Raw genomic sequence first — 15,447 nt, forward strand, 5'->3', positions numbered from 1 at the left:
TTTGTTAAGTAAGCCTATCATGTTTTAATGCGTCACACTAATATTCACTTTATGTGGCGTATAGGTTGTCAATGATATAATTTCTTGACAACGTTTTTCCTATTGGTCATTATTTTTGCATAGATTGCTGAATTAACATGTGACGAGTTGTACGTAACCTACACAACTAGACACGTCCTCTTAGCAGCCCTCGATAATGTGTCACTGTCATGCAGGATGCCCTGGACAGTGGCGCTATTAGAAGTTGCCGACGCGAGGAATCACACACCTGCCAGTTGTGAAAGTGCGCTCTTCGTGTAGCTCAACGCGTGCCGCCATTCTAAGCCAGTGCCTCATTATTTTTTATCAAAAATCAATACTGCGTGGTGCCAGTAATCTCCTCGAGATGTCTCAATTCAAGCGTGGATCTAAAGCAGACACCGAAAGTCAACGGTTGACCTTGTTGCTAGCCTCGGTGTTCGACAAGAGCTAGTGTCTCCATTGAACAAGTCCTCGGCGGGACCCGTATTGTCAAATATTTAATGGCTCTCGTAAGCTCATGGCGATCGGGAGTTATCTGCCTTGTTGCAGACTTTCTACGTCCTAGTCACGTGACTGTTACAAAGAAAATATTCATCTTTTGCGGTCTGCGAAGGGTGGCAATTAACAGTGAATTTTGCGACTTGTCCAGGGTCAGTCAGTCTATTCGTAGTTCCTCCATGATTGCTAGACTATGATGAACATTTGTTAGGTTGAAATACTTTGATGTGGTTCCGGTATCTTATTTTGCAAGAGCAGTGATGTGTTATGCACATACTTCATCACATGTTAAAGTTATTGTACATCCATGGATATACATCACATCATTCGACAATAACCTCAACGCCTGTAATATGATTCGCTCTTGTAGCTGCACACGATGGAGACTGACTTAGCGTCCCCTGCGGCGCAGCCGAGTTGTCGTTTCCAATTATGAAGCTGTTACTGTGCTCATTTTCTCTGATCTGATCCCCTGCGTTGATCCCCGGCACGTGGTGCAGACTCTTCTTCAAGACACTATCGTAAGTGGGTGGCGGGCAATCTGGAACACCGACATCGACCTCGTCATCAGCGGCACCTTGATGGCTTCGGCAATCTCCCTCCAAAATGGCCGATATGTCGACACAGTTACTGTAGGACGGCGGAAGATCGCTGTACGTTCGTTCGGGATCCGTGCTGCCTGCAAAAGAAACCAGATATTTACTTATTTCTATATTAGGGACATTTCTAAAGTGTAAATCTGTCCCGAAAACGATATTAAGTTGTATACATCAGCTGCTAATACCATCGAAATGAGAAGAATGAAAGCAGATATTGCCTGGCATAATTTCTGATGTCAGAAGCGAAAGAAAAAAATCGTTGTCGTGGTAACGGAAAGACAGCCGACAGAATGATCTCGAAATTTAATAAGCACATAGCTTGGTCTACTGTACTCATGTATTCATGAATAAACCTATTACACGCTGTGACATGTAATTCGTTCCGTGAATTTATAAATTTCACGAAATGGAACCATAATTGAAATTTAGCGGTGGCCAGAAAACGTAAATTAACGTATTGCATTGCGTCTGGTATAAAATTAATCGGTGTATTGTCGTTCTTGTTTATTCAAAAATGTCGACTGAAAAATAGGCGTAGGATGAAATTTTCTAGCAGATCAGAGGGGGGGACACAAACAAGTACGGTGACAGATTTACGAATAGCGTGTTTTACTGTAACAGTTGCGTGAGATCGTTGAATTTTAGTTTTCGTGATATACGATCACAGACAATTTTCATCAAGAGAAGTGAGTGTAAAATTGATCTAATAATTTAATTAAAGTGCAATTTAAGGTATAAGTAAAATAAATTTATTTTTGTGATCTTCCTCGATTGACCGAGAAATCAAACGCGAGCTAAACTATGTTATATGTTATTCTACTACTGTGATTTATTGGTATTATTGTATCATGGCAACAGTGACCTGTTCAAAAATGTCACGATATTGCTGAATATCTTCGAGTGAAAAGTGTGTTGAACATGGTTTGTAGGAGTATCAAAAAGAGAACTAAAAAATACCGCAATTATACAGTGTCGCTCAAATTTGATCAGAATTGGTACATACCAGTATGGGTACCAAAGATCAACAATAAATGTTGTTTATCTGTTCAGTGCAGGAAAATTCTACGTTGATGTTATGACAATGATTTCCGCACAGTACAACCAGAAAAACAACAAGAAATATTTAAACCAGAAAAACAAGAATGACAAAAGTAATTAAGGTCTGAAACTTTAGGTACTGAAGGTCAACTTTAGCAACATGATATGCATAGCAGAAAGGCAGCTAGCCCCCTTTAGTTTGACCATAGACGGTCTTCCTCCCCTCTACTGACGGTATTCCTCCCCTCTACTGTCAATGGTTTTAGCAGGTCTGTTAATATGTAACAGTTCATAAACAATGACAGAAAATGACTCAAGTCAGTGGAGTAAGATTGTTTCAAGCCTGTTTCAGAATTTCGCTTTTTCTTACCTCATTTGCACATTTTTGACACTGATGTGTTCATTTGAACAAATTCACATCTCAACCCCTACATCTACCTGTACACCAAATACTAAGACAGTAGCTTTGGCGGTATGGGAGCCTTTGTGTGTGACGGACATACATCCGCACATACCCACAAATATACAGACACTTAGACTCATCATATAAGCTCTTTTTGGTATTTATATATAAAACCAAATATGAGCTAAAAATATCCGTCATGACTGTCTTCTTCGCTCGGAGTCAATAATGCGGACAGGCAAATACAGGCAATTTCACTCAAACATTAATTAGATGACACTAGATTGCAATTTAATACAACCCGGACCCGTAATTGTGTGGTTTGCCGTTCCTTTTGTATTTCGTTGACCAATTCACGAAATTGGATTTCAGTTCTGATGGGCGGGTGAACCCCACCCCATTGCTCTCCAAGTTACTCGGTAAGTTGGATCGTTTAATCGCGCCAAATTGCAACATGGCTCGAAACCTCACTGCCAATGAAATGGTGTATATCGGACGATGAGGGCGCAGCAATAATATTTCAGCATAACATACATTTTACCATCCGGTAAATATTACAGAAGAAGTATTTCTCGATCCTATCAGCTTTGCCGAAATGAATTAATTATCAAGACGTTTTCCTACAAACCAAACCAATGTATTCTCTCAACTACGAACGAAGGTAAAGATCGTATTATGTCAGTAAATATTCGAAATTTGAAATTCATGTACAAGACGTAACAGACCACGATTTGAAAATAAAAACGCGTATATATATATATATATATATATATATATATATATATATATATATATATATATATATATATATATAAATAAACAAAGAATTCACAGTTGTATGTCCAAAGTGCTTTTGTGCACGTATATCCTAAGTATGTAAGCATATTCACATGCATTTATTCGGTTTTAATGGGCCGCTATCGATGGCAAAACCCATCAAAACTTTTACAGCTCACTAGATTGCCTCGCGATGGCATGATCTAAGACATTCCATCTGTGATACTGCCAGAACAAGTCAATGTAACACTTTAGAGGGCATAGAAGAAAAAGATTTGTGTTTGCCAACATGTATGTTTACTGCCCCTGTAGTTGACTTGAAGTGCATAATGTATTTCTTCTTAGATGCATCGCGGATTATACAGCAGTTTCAAGTTGCTAAGGGAATGGTAGACTCGTGCTAAATGATTTAATAAAGACAACTTAGTAAATCACGTATGTCGGAACTATCAAGTTATAAACGTCGGCGAAGGTGCACAATACTAGTAGTTGACAAATGTAAATTATTGCTTTGAGCTCTTTAGCCCTCCACGTTTGCTACAAACTTGAGGGTATTGCGCTAAATTATGAAGCGAAACCACACATGTTTAACTACAAGGGAATCCAGGCAGCTAGTGATTAACTTTAATAAAAATATGAAATCAATAATAACAAGGTAGTATTGCTGAAGGCAATGAGTACTTGGGCCATGATAGAGGACAATATATACTACTATTCAAATATGGTCTTGAATTTCCTCCTGTCAGTTAGGCATTTGATTAACTGGTTATTAAACGAAGCAATGGCATGACAACGGCAAAATATGTCAAGCAACTTTTGTGGAGTTTGAGGCAGGGGTTCTTTATTTATAGTGGAAATTGCTTAAACTCCTTAAATATTCAAATTACTGCAAATTTCTTTTGTTCTCGATGGTAGATGTCTAATATTTAGATGGGCATATTTAGATTTCTACCCTGTAGTTATCCCTATATACCAAAAATCGGACATCCAGCTCTATTGGCTTGCTCAGAATTAGATATGCGCATAATTAATGAGGTACAATATGTGGTGTCATAAGGTGTCCCATCATACCAAATATGAAGGATGTAGCACTTGTGGTTACTGAGTTGTGGACAAATATATATATTTGAGGTCAAAGGTCATTGAGGTCACGTCACATTTTGTCATAATAATTGTATTGCTAAGTTATTCCTATATACCAAAAATCAGACCTCTAGCTCTATTTGCTCGCTCAAAATAAGATATGCGCATAATTAATGAGGTACAATATATGGTGTCATAAGGTGTCCTATCATACCAAATATGAAGGGTGTAGCACTTGTGGTTACTGAGTTGTGGACAAATATGTATATTTGAGGTCAAAGGTCATTGAGGTCACGTGACGTTTTGTCAAACAAATTATATTGTTAACTTATCCGTATATACCAAAAATCAGACCTCTAGATAGCTCTATTGGCTCGCTCAAAATTAGATGTGCGCATAATTAATGGCGTACAATATGTGGCGTCATAAGGTGTCCCATCATACCAAATATGAAAGGTTTAGCACTTGTGGTTACTGAGTTATGGACAATAATGTATATTTGAGGTCAAAGGTCACCAAGGTCACATGATATTTTGTCAAAATGTCTGAGATATTGCGTGAACTGATGGACTCACTGATGGACTCACGGACGGATATGACCCAATCTATAAGTCCCCTGGACTTTATCCGTGGGGACTAAAAACTGTGTCACTGCATCCTTTTGGCAATATGAATACGATGAGAAACTAAATTTTTATTTTTCTTGGCCTTATACATGGGAGTCTATGGAGAACTGCCTTATACATGGGAGTCTATGGAGGTGTAAACTAAAAAGTCCTCTAACACGGCCAAATTCGATCGCATTGTGAAACAAATCGAAGTGCATTTGTATGGGGTTGGGTACTATTCTTGTACTGCAAAGTTTGAAAGAAATTGACCAGGGCATGTCTGAGATATCTGCGTGAACGGACGGACGGACGGACTGACATGACCAAACCTATAACTCCCCCAGGACTTCGTCCGTGGGCACTAAAAACAACGCAACAGTTATTACAGCTACATCGGCGGTAGGTTCATATCCAGAGCCCCGTACGTTCTGCCGCCGTCGCTTGAAAACAATCTCATAAACCTGGCCATATGGGCAACTGTGTATGGGCAGCTGGATGCTTGACTTCCCGGAGAAGGCGAGCTGTCACGTTCAAGCTCAGGATTATTTGTCGATCAAATTTCAGTAAATTTACCTTACCTAGATGAAATTTTGTATAGGCTGAAATTTCGCCGAAGTTTGACAAAATTGCATCGATTTTTCAGGTTCATATCCGACATTTTTGAGTTTTGAGTGCAGACAGAAATAAGTTTTGAGGCAACATACATGGCTGCGACCCCATGTTGACCCCTAGCCCTGCGTACGATGCTATGTGCTACAGCTAACACCCACAGCATCGTACGCAGGGCTAGCGAGAGAGTTGCCGACATCGACGGTTATTTACGAGAAGTGAATAAAAGACTGTCATTTTTGGAAGCGATCGAGTAGCTGAGGTAGGCTGGGATACGACTTGGGCCAAGAACGCTGAATTTCGGCAGTAATTGTCTTTTTACGTCAAGTCACAAAATGGATTTGAAGTCACCGACCCTACGTACGGGTCTTTGCAGGGCTGTGGTGAGCGGGGCGATTTAAGCTGTAGCGGAACACACAGCATCGTACGCAGGGCTAGTTGACCTCAAGTGAAAATGTGTTCGCGATCAAATCTTCCTATATTTTTTCAGAATTTTCGACAAAATCATTGCTTCGTAAATCTTTTGTAAAATATAAAATACTAAAATAAAAATGCGATGTGCCATGTCTCCAGATTTCTAAAATATCGTTCGTTGACCGTTCGACGGAATACTCATTTCGCAAACTTGTGACGCAGTTGAAATTCAATACTGACCGCCAAATAATCTTAATGAGACGAGATCATTCTAACATCCTCCAAATTATCCAACCATTCGCGTTAGAGTTCAGCTCGCTTAGAGTATCATAACATTCTTCGGCCTTCGTTTAGATCGACCTTAATCTCTCCCATTTAGGAAATAAATACACAAGCTACCTTGACAAAACTTCGTGCACCATCAAGGACCAAACGCACTACAAATCTGTCTTGACGTCATCATCTCCTTACATGGTAATCGGCATACCGTATAGCAAAGGAGACACAGAATACGTCGGAGTATTCAGTTTCAAAACGTATTACATTGTGTGATGTTGTCAAAAAACGTAATGTTACTGCAGTGGTATAAATTACAAAACACAAAAGTTCAAATCAGTTTATTTTGGACTGGCTTTACCCAACATTTCATATTGTTTCTTATGCCAGATTTGACCACGTGCTTACTGGCGACCCCTTTACATGCAAATTTTGTGTCAAATGGTGTGTTCTCCTGGAAAAACAAACGTACGATTTCTATATGAAGGAGGCGAAATTTGCCCTCAAAACTCGAAACCACCCCTTTATGGCGTGTACCTAGCTATTTTGAACGAGCTTCTCGAATCTGCAGCTCTATTTCGAAATGATGGTCTGGTTTTCTCAGCTCAAGGATAAGTGTTCTCCATCGCTGTGGGCATTACTATTCTCAACTGGGGGTACAGTTTCCAGTCGTAATGTTTTTCATTGTGTCCGGGATATAAAACCTTTCCTGTTCACAATTTTACTTTTATTAACACTAGTCCACATCTTGTCAGCGATTAAACATGTTACAAGTTTAAATGTTAAATTCTGGTCTCGAGCCCTCTTGTTCGACCAAACTGAAATTACCCCTCCCACTTTGGCTCGTCCAGTGGGTGTAGCAAGGGTCGTGCCATCGCCTAGGAAACGGAGGGTGCATTAATTGTTGCATTTCGATGCACATTTTGATTATATTCAGAAGATTTTGTGGCAAAAACTCAGATAGAGAAGCATTAATATTCACATCTCACTTATTCAAGACTGGCTGAGAGCAGCACTTCCATTCAGTTAACATCATTACGCCATTTATTATGCCAAGAAAGATGAAGCCAAGACATTTTGCCCTCCCTGGTCTCAGCCAGAAATGGTTATACCTTACAGAGTTTTTTCCCACGGAATGAAAACAAATGTACTTGGGCTGAGGCCCAAGTACAAGAATAATAATAATTTTATCAACATTAATAACTAGCAACCTGGATTCCCTGTTGTTACAAACTTTACAACTGTTTTCAAAATTTCTACTGTACTCTTCAAAGTTTTATTTTCTATTACACCAACAAAAGGCTATTGTTGCTAGCGTCATTGGTTTTTCGTTCTCACTATAGTATAAGCATGTCGCAGGCTCTCCACGGTTAGTGGCTTAATTCGGGACTACCAATCATTGTCAACAGTAACTTAAACTTGAATGCTGTACAGTGTATTTTTATTGCTTATCATATACCTACATTCACGTGCCTGTGTAAAGCTATGGGAGAAAGCGCCCTCAGATCTGTGCATTTTTTTACGTATCACGCCCCGGCCCGGTGCCCAAATATTGGCAATCGCGTGCATTTCAGAACTATCTCGATTCTGGTTACTACGCGCGTTGCTATCCGCAAACGTTCCATTCGCACACAAAGCAAGCGAGAGATTTGGAAAACGTCTGCTCGCTTAGATCGTAGTTGCGCGTGGCGACAGTGGAGCCGCGCCGGTAACATCGGCTTTTATTTCTAAATTCTAGTGAAATCATGTGTATACTAAGTGCGTGCCTGTTCAGAATAAATTACAAGAAACTGACATCACATTTTTGTCCTTCTTACACCTCGATTTCAGCCTTGATCTCTGTTGGTCACGTGACAGTACGCATATTGCTTTGCGCATTCTAGAATTCTGCAGGTAAACAAATGACGTCATTATATATGTCAACCCGCGACGGGAAGCGGCCATCGTATATTTATGAAAAACTGACACAAATGGCGATGAATTTTTGATATCGCACGCATTTTTATCTCCTAAGCAATGTTGAATATTATGTAAACTACATATTTATCATTCCATAAGGTATATGATAAAACCTTTATGGCCCTGATACGGCTTTTGCGTCCCTTGGTCGTACGGCGTACGGGCCCTCGCACGCTCGGGCCCTTCCGCCGTACGACCTCGGGCCGCAAAAGCCGTATCAGGGCCATAAAGATTATTATTCAACATTCTTACAAGGCCAGCCGACCATCCATTTTTTGGAAACTGGATAAGGCAGGGGTATTACGCATAAATTTACTGCTGTAAAATGCACTGAGCCAAGTCGAGATTGGGGTGTACAAATTAATCTTCAACTCTGTCCAGCAACGAGCTGAAAAATTCCAACACGTTCACTGGTTTTATTCTCGTCTCCATTGCCGCTGCTGCAGCTTGTTGTCGGATCCCTTGACACTGGTATTTATAATGACAGGCATATATAACATTGGTCGTTACTCAATGTCAACATCACTGATCCCAAAGAATCTTTAAAACTTTCGAACAAACTTTTTTTCATATAAATGATGAAAGTGTGACGTCATGACTACGAAAAAGCCCTAACGAATGATAACCATTTTATTGTGATCAGACATTCGGACGGTTTGCCCGGTACCACGGCTGGACTTAGCTTGTACCTTTCGACTCATTCTATGCAATTTATGAAACAAAAAATGACTTACTTTCACTTGTCAACGTCGATTGTGGCCTGAACTTCTTGCATAACTTTTTAGCACAGACTGCGATACTGATCAGCACGATTGTGAGTCCGGTGACGGTAGCTACAGCGTACAGCAGTAAGAGTATTGGCGACTGACTCACTGGAGTATCCATTGCTCGATCAGGATTGTGGTTACCTGTTTCAGTTGCTGCAGAAAACGAATAACCGGAAAAGTTTAAAATGTAAATCTGCACCCAAAATTTCAAAGAATCACAACGTCATTAACATTTGCTCTCCCGGAGTAAACACAAATTGACACCGTGAAAAACACGATACCGTGGCATGTTTGTTATTATTTGGCGAATATACGCACGTAGACCAAGTCATTGACTCGTTCAGCACAAATGGGGCATAACGTTATTACTAAATAGGGCAACGGTGCTTGAAGACGAACTAAGGTCATAGAGTGGCGACAAGAAAATTAAGCTTCTGTAGTCTCCACACAAGGTGGCGTGCATTACGGATTTGACGGGCTTGGTCATTCAAGACTAGGTCAAAGACAAAACGGAGGGAAAAACCCCTTTCCACTAAAACGCTGACAAAATCTACCCTCGCACATGCATTCACACTGTCATATATGTTGACGCACGCATACGTGTAAGTACAGAGGCAATGATCCTCAGCCAAATACTCGAGTCGAGCATGCGCAGTTGCTCACTCGGGCAAAGGTGAAGTCGAGGTGTTTGTAAACATTGTGTGAATACGAGTCATTATCTCGTGAGGGTGTTTGCGTCAATATTACAATTATTACAATGGCATCTCTCCAAGCGTGAAAAATTCGTTTGATCGATCGTTTTGAACATCAAGAGCTTATCGTCCCCACCCATTGTTTCTTTTTTCACGTTGGCTGTGCGGCTTTTGACGATCCTATGTTAATGTATTCCTCTGATGTCCTTCCGTCTCTCAATTCTCTTCTGACGTATATTTGTTTACTCATGGGCGACCTTTCATGCCATTCAAATGTAATCTCATCAGAAAAATAATAACGAAAGAAAATTTCACAAATATAGTTATAGTCTTTGCATTACAAGATAAATATGTTCTGATAGGTTTCTAACATCAACCTAGCTGAAGGCCAATGTAAAGATAGAGATTCATAAAAAGGACTAAAATAAATAGCTCAATGACGAATTTGTCGGTTCGGAAAAGTGTTTACCTGACTTTCATTTAAAGAACAGCCTCTCAGTTAGAATGGACTCCAAAATGAAGCTGAGGACAATACTGACCACCGTTGCGAAAGAGAGTCATTAACGGACATAAAGTCTCGTGATGCAGTGACAATATTCTAATATAAACATATCACATTATTGAAGCTTCTTCCGCTGTTCATATCATCTTAAGAAGAGGGATTTTCCTCGAGAGGGATATGGTCAGCAGAGTTTGTTGTCGGAAAAAATAATTGCCGGATGCTGAACTGTAAATTTCTGGTCAATAATTAGTCATGTGACTCGTTATCTTACCGTTTACAATTCATAATTTTAATTTGGTCAGGAGGGATAGTCAAATTTAAATATTTTCATCGAGTCATTTTTTTCTTTCTCTTTTCTGAGCACGAAAGGTTGCATTTATTCCAGAATTTCCAACAACACTGGGGAGACGGAGGTTGGATATATTTGTACTGCGGTAAACGATGTTTGTGATCATCACCAGTAGATGGATTACCAGATCTCGACCGGTACAATCCGAGTCACCAACGTCAAGGTTAAATACATATCGCAGGGCCATCCCGTGTTATCTAGAGGGAGGGTGTTGGAACCAAGAGTCACGTCTTTTGAACATTTTTACCGTTGCTATTAAGTTCGTGGATTTATGGACCATGCTAGAGATATACTTGCATTTGACTGTTTTTCTAGTCAGATGTTAGGTTCTTATTTTTCAAGGTCTATGACAATGACTTTGGCCTCGCCAAACGAATGGACTTTGAATTTTAGGGTGAAATCAATTCAATGTAGGACAAAGACTGGCTATCTGAGCGACTCGTCTTATTATAATGACACTGGTGACTATTTAGGAATGGATTAGTTGAAAATGAAATAGTCAAATTCTCATATCTTTAAAATGCGCAGCGAAAATTCAACCTTCGAAATGATATTTCCTGCAAGGATTTGTCTTTCCTAAACATCTGAACGCAACATATATGGATATCCATGGATTTAGGCAAACGTTTTTACGCATTTTTTGAACTGATGTGTTTATGTCTTTGTTCATGGGAGTAATTAAATATTCATGAGTTGACACAATACGGAAACACCACTACTGTAGCGCTAGCACGTGTAGATAGTGTGGTACGCATGAACAAAGCATTCTATGGTGAAAGAGGGACCGTGATGGGATATCTGTTAGACTCACACGATACTTACCATGCTTGTTCAGTTGGGCGCCACATCGTGAACACTGAACTAAAAGAAGTGAGAAACAGAAGTATGCCAATCGAAACCAGTCGTCCATTGTAACAGTGGTTGGGTACAGTATGCGTTGTACTTGGTCCTCGTACAGCGTTGCTTCTTAGCTCACTGGGTCGGGACACCAGATTATATCATAGAATAAATTACCGTAGCAGATGGTTGAGTGTCCCGTGATGAAATGACAGGGTATTCTGGGAAAACAAAGCAACAGACGACTCTCGATTTCGGCGGGTATTACGGAATACATATGAGTCAGAATTAGAAATACCGGAAATGCAGGGAACGAGCAGGTATTTCAACTTAGCCCGCTATTTGTAATGGTATTAAAGCCATATTTGATGCTGTATGTGGTCTATCAAAGGACAAAGATCAAATGTTATTAAGTTTCACTTTTTAATATTTCTACTTACGATGACTGCACTCTTAGAAGGCTAACTGTTCGGCAAAATGTATACAGAAATGATAAACATTTAGGATAATTCAAAAATTCGCCGTACTCCTAGATGAAGCTGCATGAATTTAAAGTTTTTTGATAAGTTCACAGAAAGCATACCCATCCTACTTACCACAAAGTCTGCCGATATGACTGTTGGACTAACTGTTGTCACTTGTCTCGCTCCTTCGCTGTGTCCGGGTTAATGCTCTAAAGGTATGTCAACACTCTGCACTCTTGACTTCAAATTCCATTGTTTTTGAATGACGTCATACGGTCAGTCTAAGTGGCTGGCTTGATGCAGAGACCTTGTCTCACATCAGCGAGTTCCCTCTCCCCTTGCCGCCCCCCGTGGACCGTCCACGCAACGACTGGCGCATACTAATATTTAACATCATTCCTTCGTTGACAAGGTTGGGAGGAGGCGGTCAGGTCTGTTCGGTATTCCATGCGTCAAACGCGTGTACAGAATTATACAGGACGCTTTGAGCAATAAAGTAATTTAAGAGAGCAATAAATTTTGACACAAATTTAAAAAAATAAATCGTATTTCTTCGATAGTTATCTCCTCGATCTTGAATCAGATGACTTAAAGTAGTTGTCATGAAATCAGCGAAGACAATAATTATGAGGTATCATAAATTCATTTCGCTGTTACACTTTTCGTTTAGGAGGGAGAGGCAGGAACCAGAATTGAAACAAACTGATCACGTTCAGGAGGCGTTAGATTTTATGATCGGCGCTCCCTAAACAATATATTATATGACGACCTGATTAAGATATGCACATTAAAACATGGTATAACGTTAATATTTAAACGAACGTTTTCATTTTATGAGCTTAGCTACAGTAACTGTAGCTCTAGGGTCATGCGATGTCTTGTTTCGTGTTGACTGAACGTCACAAGTTCACCAGCGGTTCCCTCATACCTTTTTCCAAATTACAGATTTTTCTACAACCTATTGCTCAGCAGGCAGTGTATGTCTTTTGACTTCGCCCACTGGAGGAGTTTGGACAGTTTATCGTCTCATTGTTACAGTGTGCTAAAGACACCGAAGCAGTAGTCGTCCCTGATAGATGCGTTTACCGGGACTTGATGTAAATTAATGCGTATCCTCCCCTGAAAAAGGATCGCTCACATTTAGCTGTAATGTAAATTATGTCATATCAGTATATTGATGGCGCAAATACAGCGATCTGATTGGTCGAGACGTGAAAAGAACCGTGGTATATTTTCGATATAGCATGGTTGACACACGCGCGAGCTAGATCTGGGCAAGAGCAAAAATTCTTCTTCGACGTCCCATGCCAAAATTTCAATATACTATCAATAAATCACACCCGGCGACGATATACCACTCGGTTTTGACCAGTTCACTTCATATATGCAGTCGCTATCGCTCTTGCATATGTCATGAACTTGTCAGTCAACATCTCGTGGTATACCGTCGCTGGGTGTGCTTTATTGCTTAAATAACAAACATCGTGTACACGGAGAGAGGTAAAAATGACAGTAGCAAAGCTATATTAATGTATTTCGTTAGTGTAAAGGTACATACTTGCGTCTTTCTTCCGCTAATGACCGAATTCACTTGATTTTATGGTAAGGGAGCCGTCATTATTTACAGCTGGGGGGTCGGAGGAATCTTGGGTAACTCAAAAAATTGAAAGCTACAAGGGGTTTGCTCAAAATGTGAAGAGAAAGAAGAGGGGTACTCAATTTTTGGTGCCAATTAGATTGAGACCTCTCAGATTGCACCATTGCACACATAAATTTCTCAAAATTTTCGTTGGGAGTGGGGTGTACATGTTCTAACAGTTTTATTTAGTTAAAAAACAAATTGAAAACACCTTTCAGCTTGTACCAGACTGCACCATTGCACACATCAATTTCTCAAAATTTTAGACACTCCTACTTTCAAATTTTGTCCTGTCAGATATCCTGGTGAAAATCCTGTCATGATACCCATCAAAGTTAAACATTACTGTGGTTGGAAACTGCTTATAGCGTGAGCTTTATTATTTACATTTTGTTGTGACTTTGAATTTCATTTTGTTGGTTTCGCCTTTTTCAACAGTCATGAGATAACCGATAGTAATCTAGCAGGGTACACCAGGAATTGAAAGGTCTTTACTCTATTCTGTATTTTTGTATATTTCATAAATAAATGTATTGATATTTAACTTTCCTATGTGGCAAGGGGATAAGTCAAAATTACTGTGTTAGAGAGGGGGGGTTTACTCAAATTCATCATGGTTTGCGGGGTTTGGGGTTTACTCGAAATTTCAGAGATTAAGATGAAATTCTTCCGCCCCTAGGCCGTAAATAATGACGGCTCCTTAAGGGAGCTTTCATTCATCTTTAGGGCGGTGAGTCGGAGGAATTTGGGATGGTTATGTTCTGAAAACCTGTCAGAGACTTTGAAAACTTGTCCGGGGGGGGGGGGAGGAGGGTCAAATTTGCAGAATTCACATTTTGAAAACGGACACAATTTTCAATATTCTAACTCGCCGATGAAAAAGGCATAAACGTTGTGTAACGAGAACTGCCGAAAGCTGAATGAAAATTTCAACTCGTAATACAGCTCAGAACTTTATTGCACCGATTTCACTTGAATTTATCAGCACTTTTCCTTAAGAACTGTATGCATTAAAAAAATGCTATGCAGTTGAATTGCATTTTTGTTCCACTTTCTTATAGAGCCTGTAATTTTCAAACCATTGATGAATTGCCTCCAAAGTGTAAATACACACAATTTGAATACTGGCCACGCATACATACTAAAGCTATATTACTAATAGTGATACCGGAACTGAAATAACAGATACTTTCCAAGAAACACGGTCAAGTAGAGTGTGTTCAACTCACGGTATCATAGTTAAATAATGTAACTTTGATTGTTCAATGCCTTCTGCACGCAGGATTCCGTTAAAATAACCTGGTGTCTGGTAATTGCATGCACGACATGTCTGTATCAAAACCCAAAAACATTTCATGGCCATAGTAAAATTGAGGATGAGGAGGGTAGTGTTCAACAAGTTTGGTAAGGGGGAGGGTCACACTTTAGAAAAAGAAAATGGAACAGAAAAACATTTCAAACGATAGACATACACTTCGACTTCCCTCGTAATACATGGAACCAACTTGGTCTAAAAATACTTTTAGAAAAGACAAAGATTCGCTCATACAGAGTTTTCAAGAGTTTACTTGAACCACACGAGTACCTTTTCCTGAAATGTCAATGTAAATTTATCAAAGTTTGTGTACGTTTTCATTGTTCTTCTTCTGATTTATCTATGGAGGAATGTCGCCATGAAGGTATGGACCCATACATCAGAATATGTAATATTTGTGATACAAGTGACATTGAAGACAAGTATCGCTTTATCGTAATTTGTCAAATGTACCATCTTCTCAAAACAGAGTTTTTTTCCGAAATTTGCATATGTTGAACCAAACCATAATAAATTTCGAGCATTAATGTCTGTGTCAGATACTTATCGACCTTTTTGCAAAGCTGTATTCAAACTTGAAGCCATGGTGTTTTGTAT

The 15,447-nt window shown here is 39.6% G+C and overlaps 1 protein-coding gene across 3 annotated transcripts; it reads right to left on the bottom strand.

Annotated features, from left to right (window-relative positions):
* Positions 1–12,174, bottom strand: LOC139135957 (uncharacterized). Of its 3 annotated transcripts, XM_070703743.1 has the most exons (4): positions 12,029–12,174; positions 11,418–11,653; positions 9,020–9,205; positions 1–1,198 (listed from the first exon to the last, which is right to left on the bottom strand). In XM_070703743.1, the coding sequence occupies exons 2-4, from the start codon at positions 11,503–11,505 to the stop codon at positions 843–845; spliced, it is 630 nt and encodes a 209-aa protein (XP_070559844.1). In that variant the 5' UTR covers positions 11,506–11,653; positions 12,029–12,174; the 3' UTR covers positions 1–842. The 3 variants fall into 3 exon arrangements, with proteins under 3 accessions (XP_070559844.1, XP_070559845.1, XP_070559846.1); XM_070703744.1 differs by lacking the exons at positions 11,418–11,653; positions 12,029–12,174 and adding an exon at positions 9,653–9,716; XM_070703745.1 differs by lacking the exons at positions 11,418–11,653; positions 12,029–12,174 and adding an exon at positions 9,607–9,651.
* Between the last annotated feature and the right edge of the window lie 3,273 nt (positions 12,175–15,447).

The sequence above is a fragment of the Ptychodera flava genome, chromosome 6, assembly GCF_041260155.1.
Source record: "Ptychodera flava strain L36383 chromosome 6, AS_Pfla_20210202, whole genome shotgun sequence".
Taxonomy (NCBI): Eukaryota; Metazoa; Hemichordata; class Enteropneusta; family Ptychoderidae; genus Ptychodera; species Ptychodera flava.

Coding starts and splice junctions, on each gene's coding strand:
- LOC139135957 (XM_070703743.1), bottom strand. CDS start 11,505: ATGGACGACTGGTTTCGATTGGCATACTTCTGTTTCTCACTTCTTTTA. Junction 9,206..11,417: donor CGCCCAACTGAACAAGCATG/GTAAGTATCGTG, acceptor CGTTTTCTGCAG/CAACTGAAACAGGTAACCAC. Junction 1,199..9,019: donor ATCGACGTTGACAAGTGAAA/GTAAGTCATTTT, acceptor TTTCTTTTGCAG/GCAGCACGGATCCCGAACGA.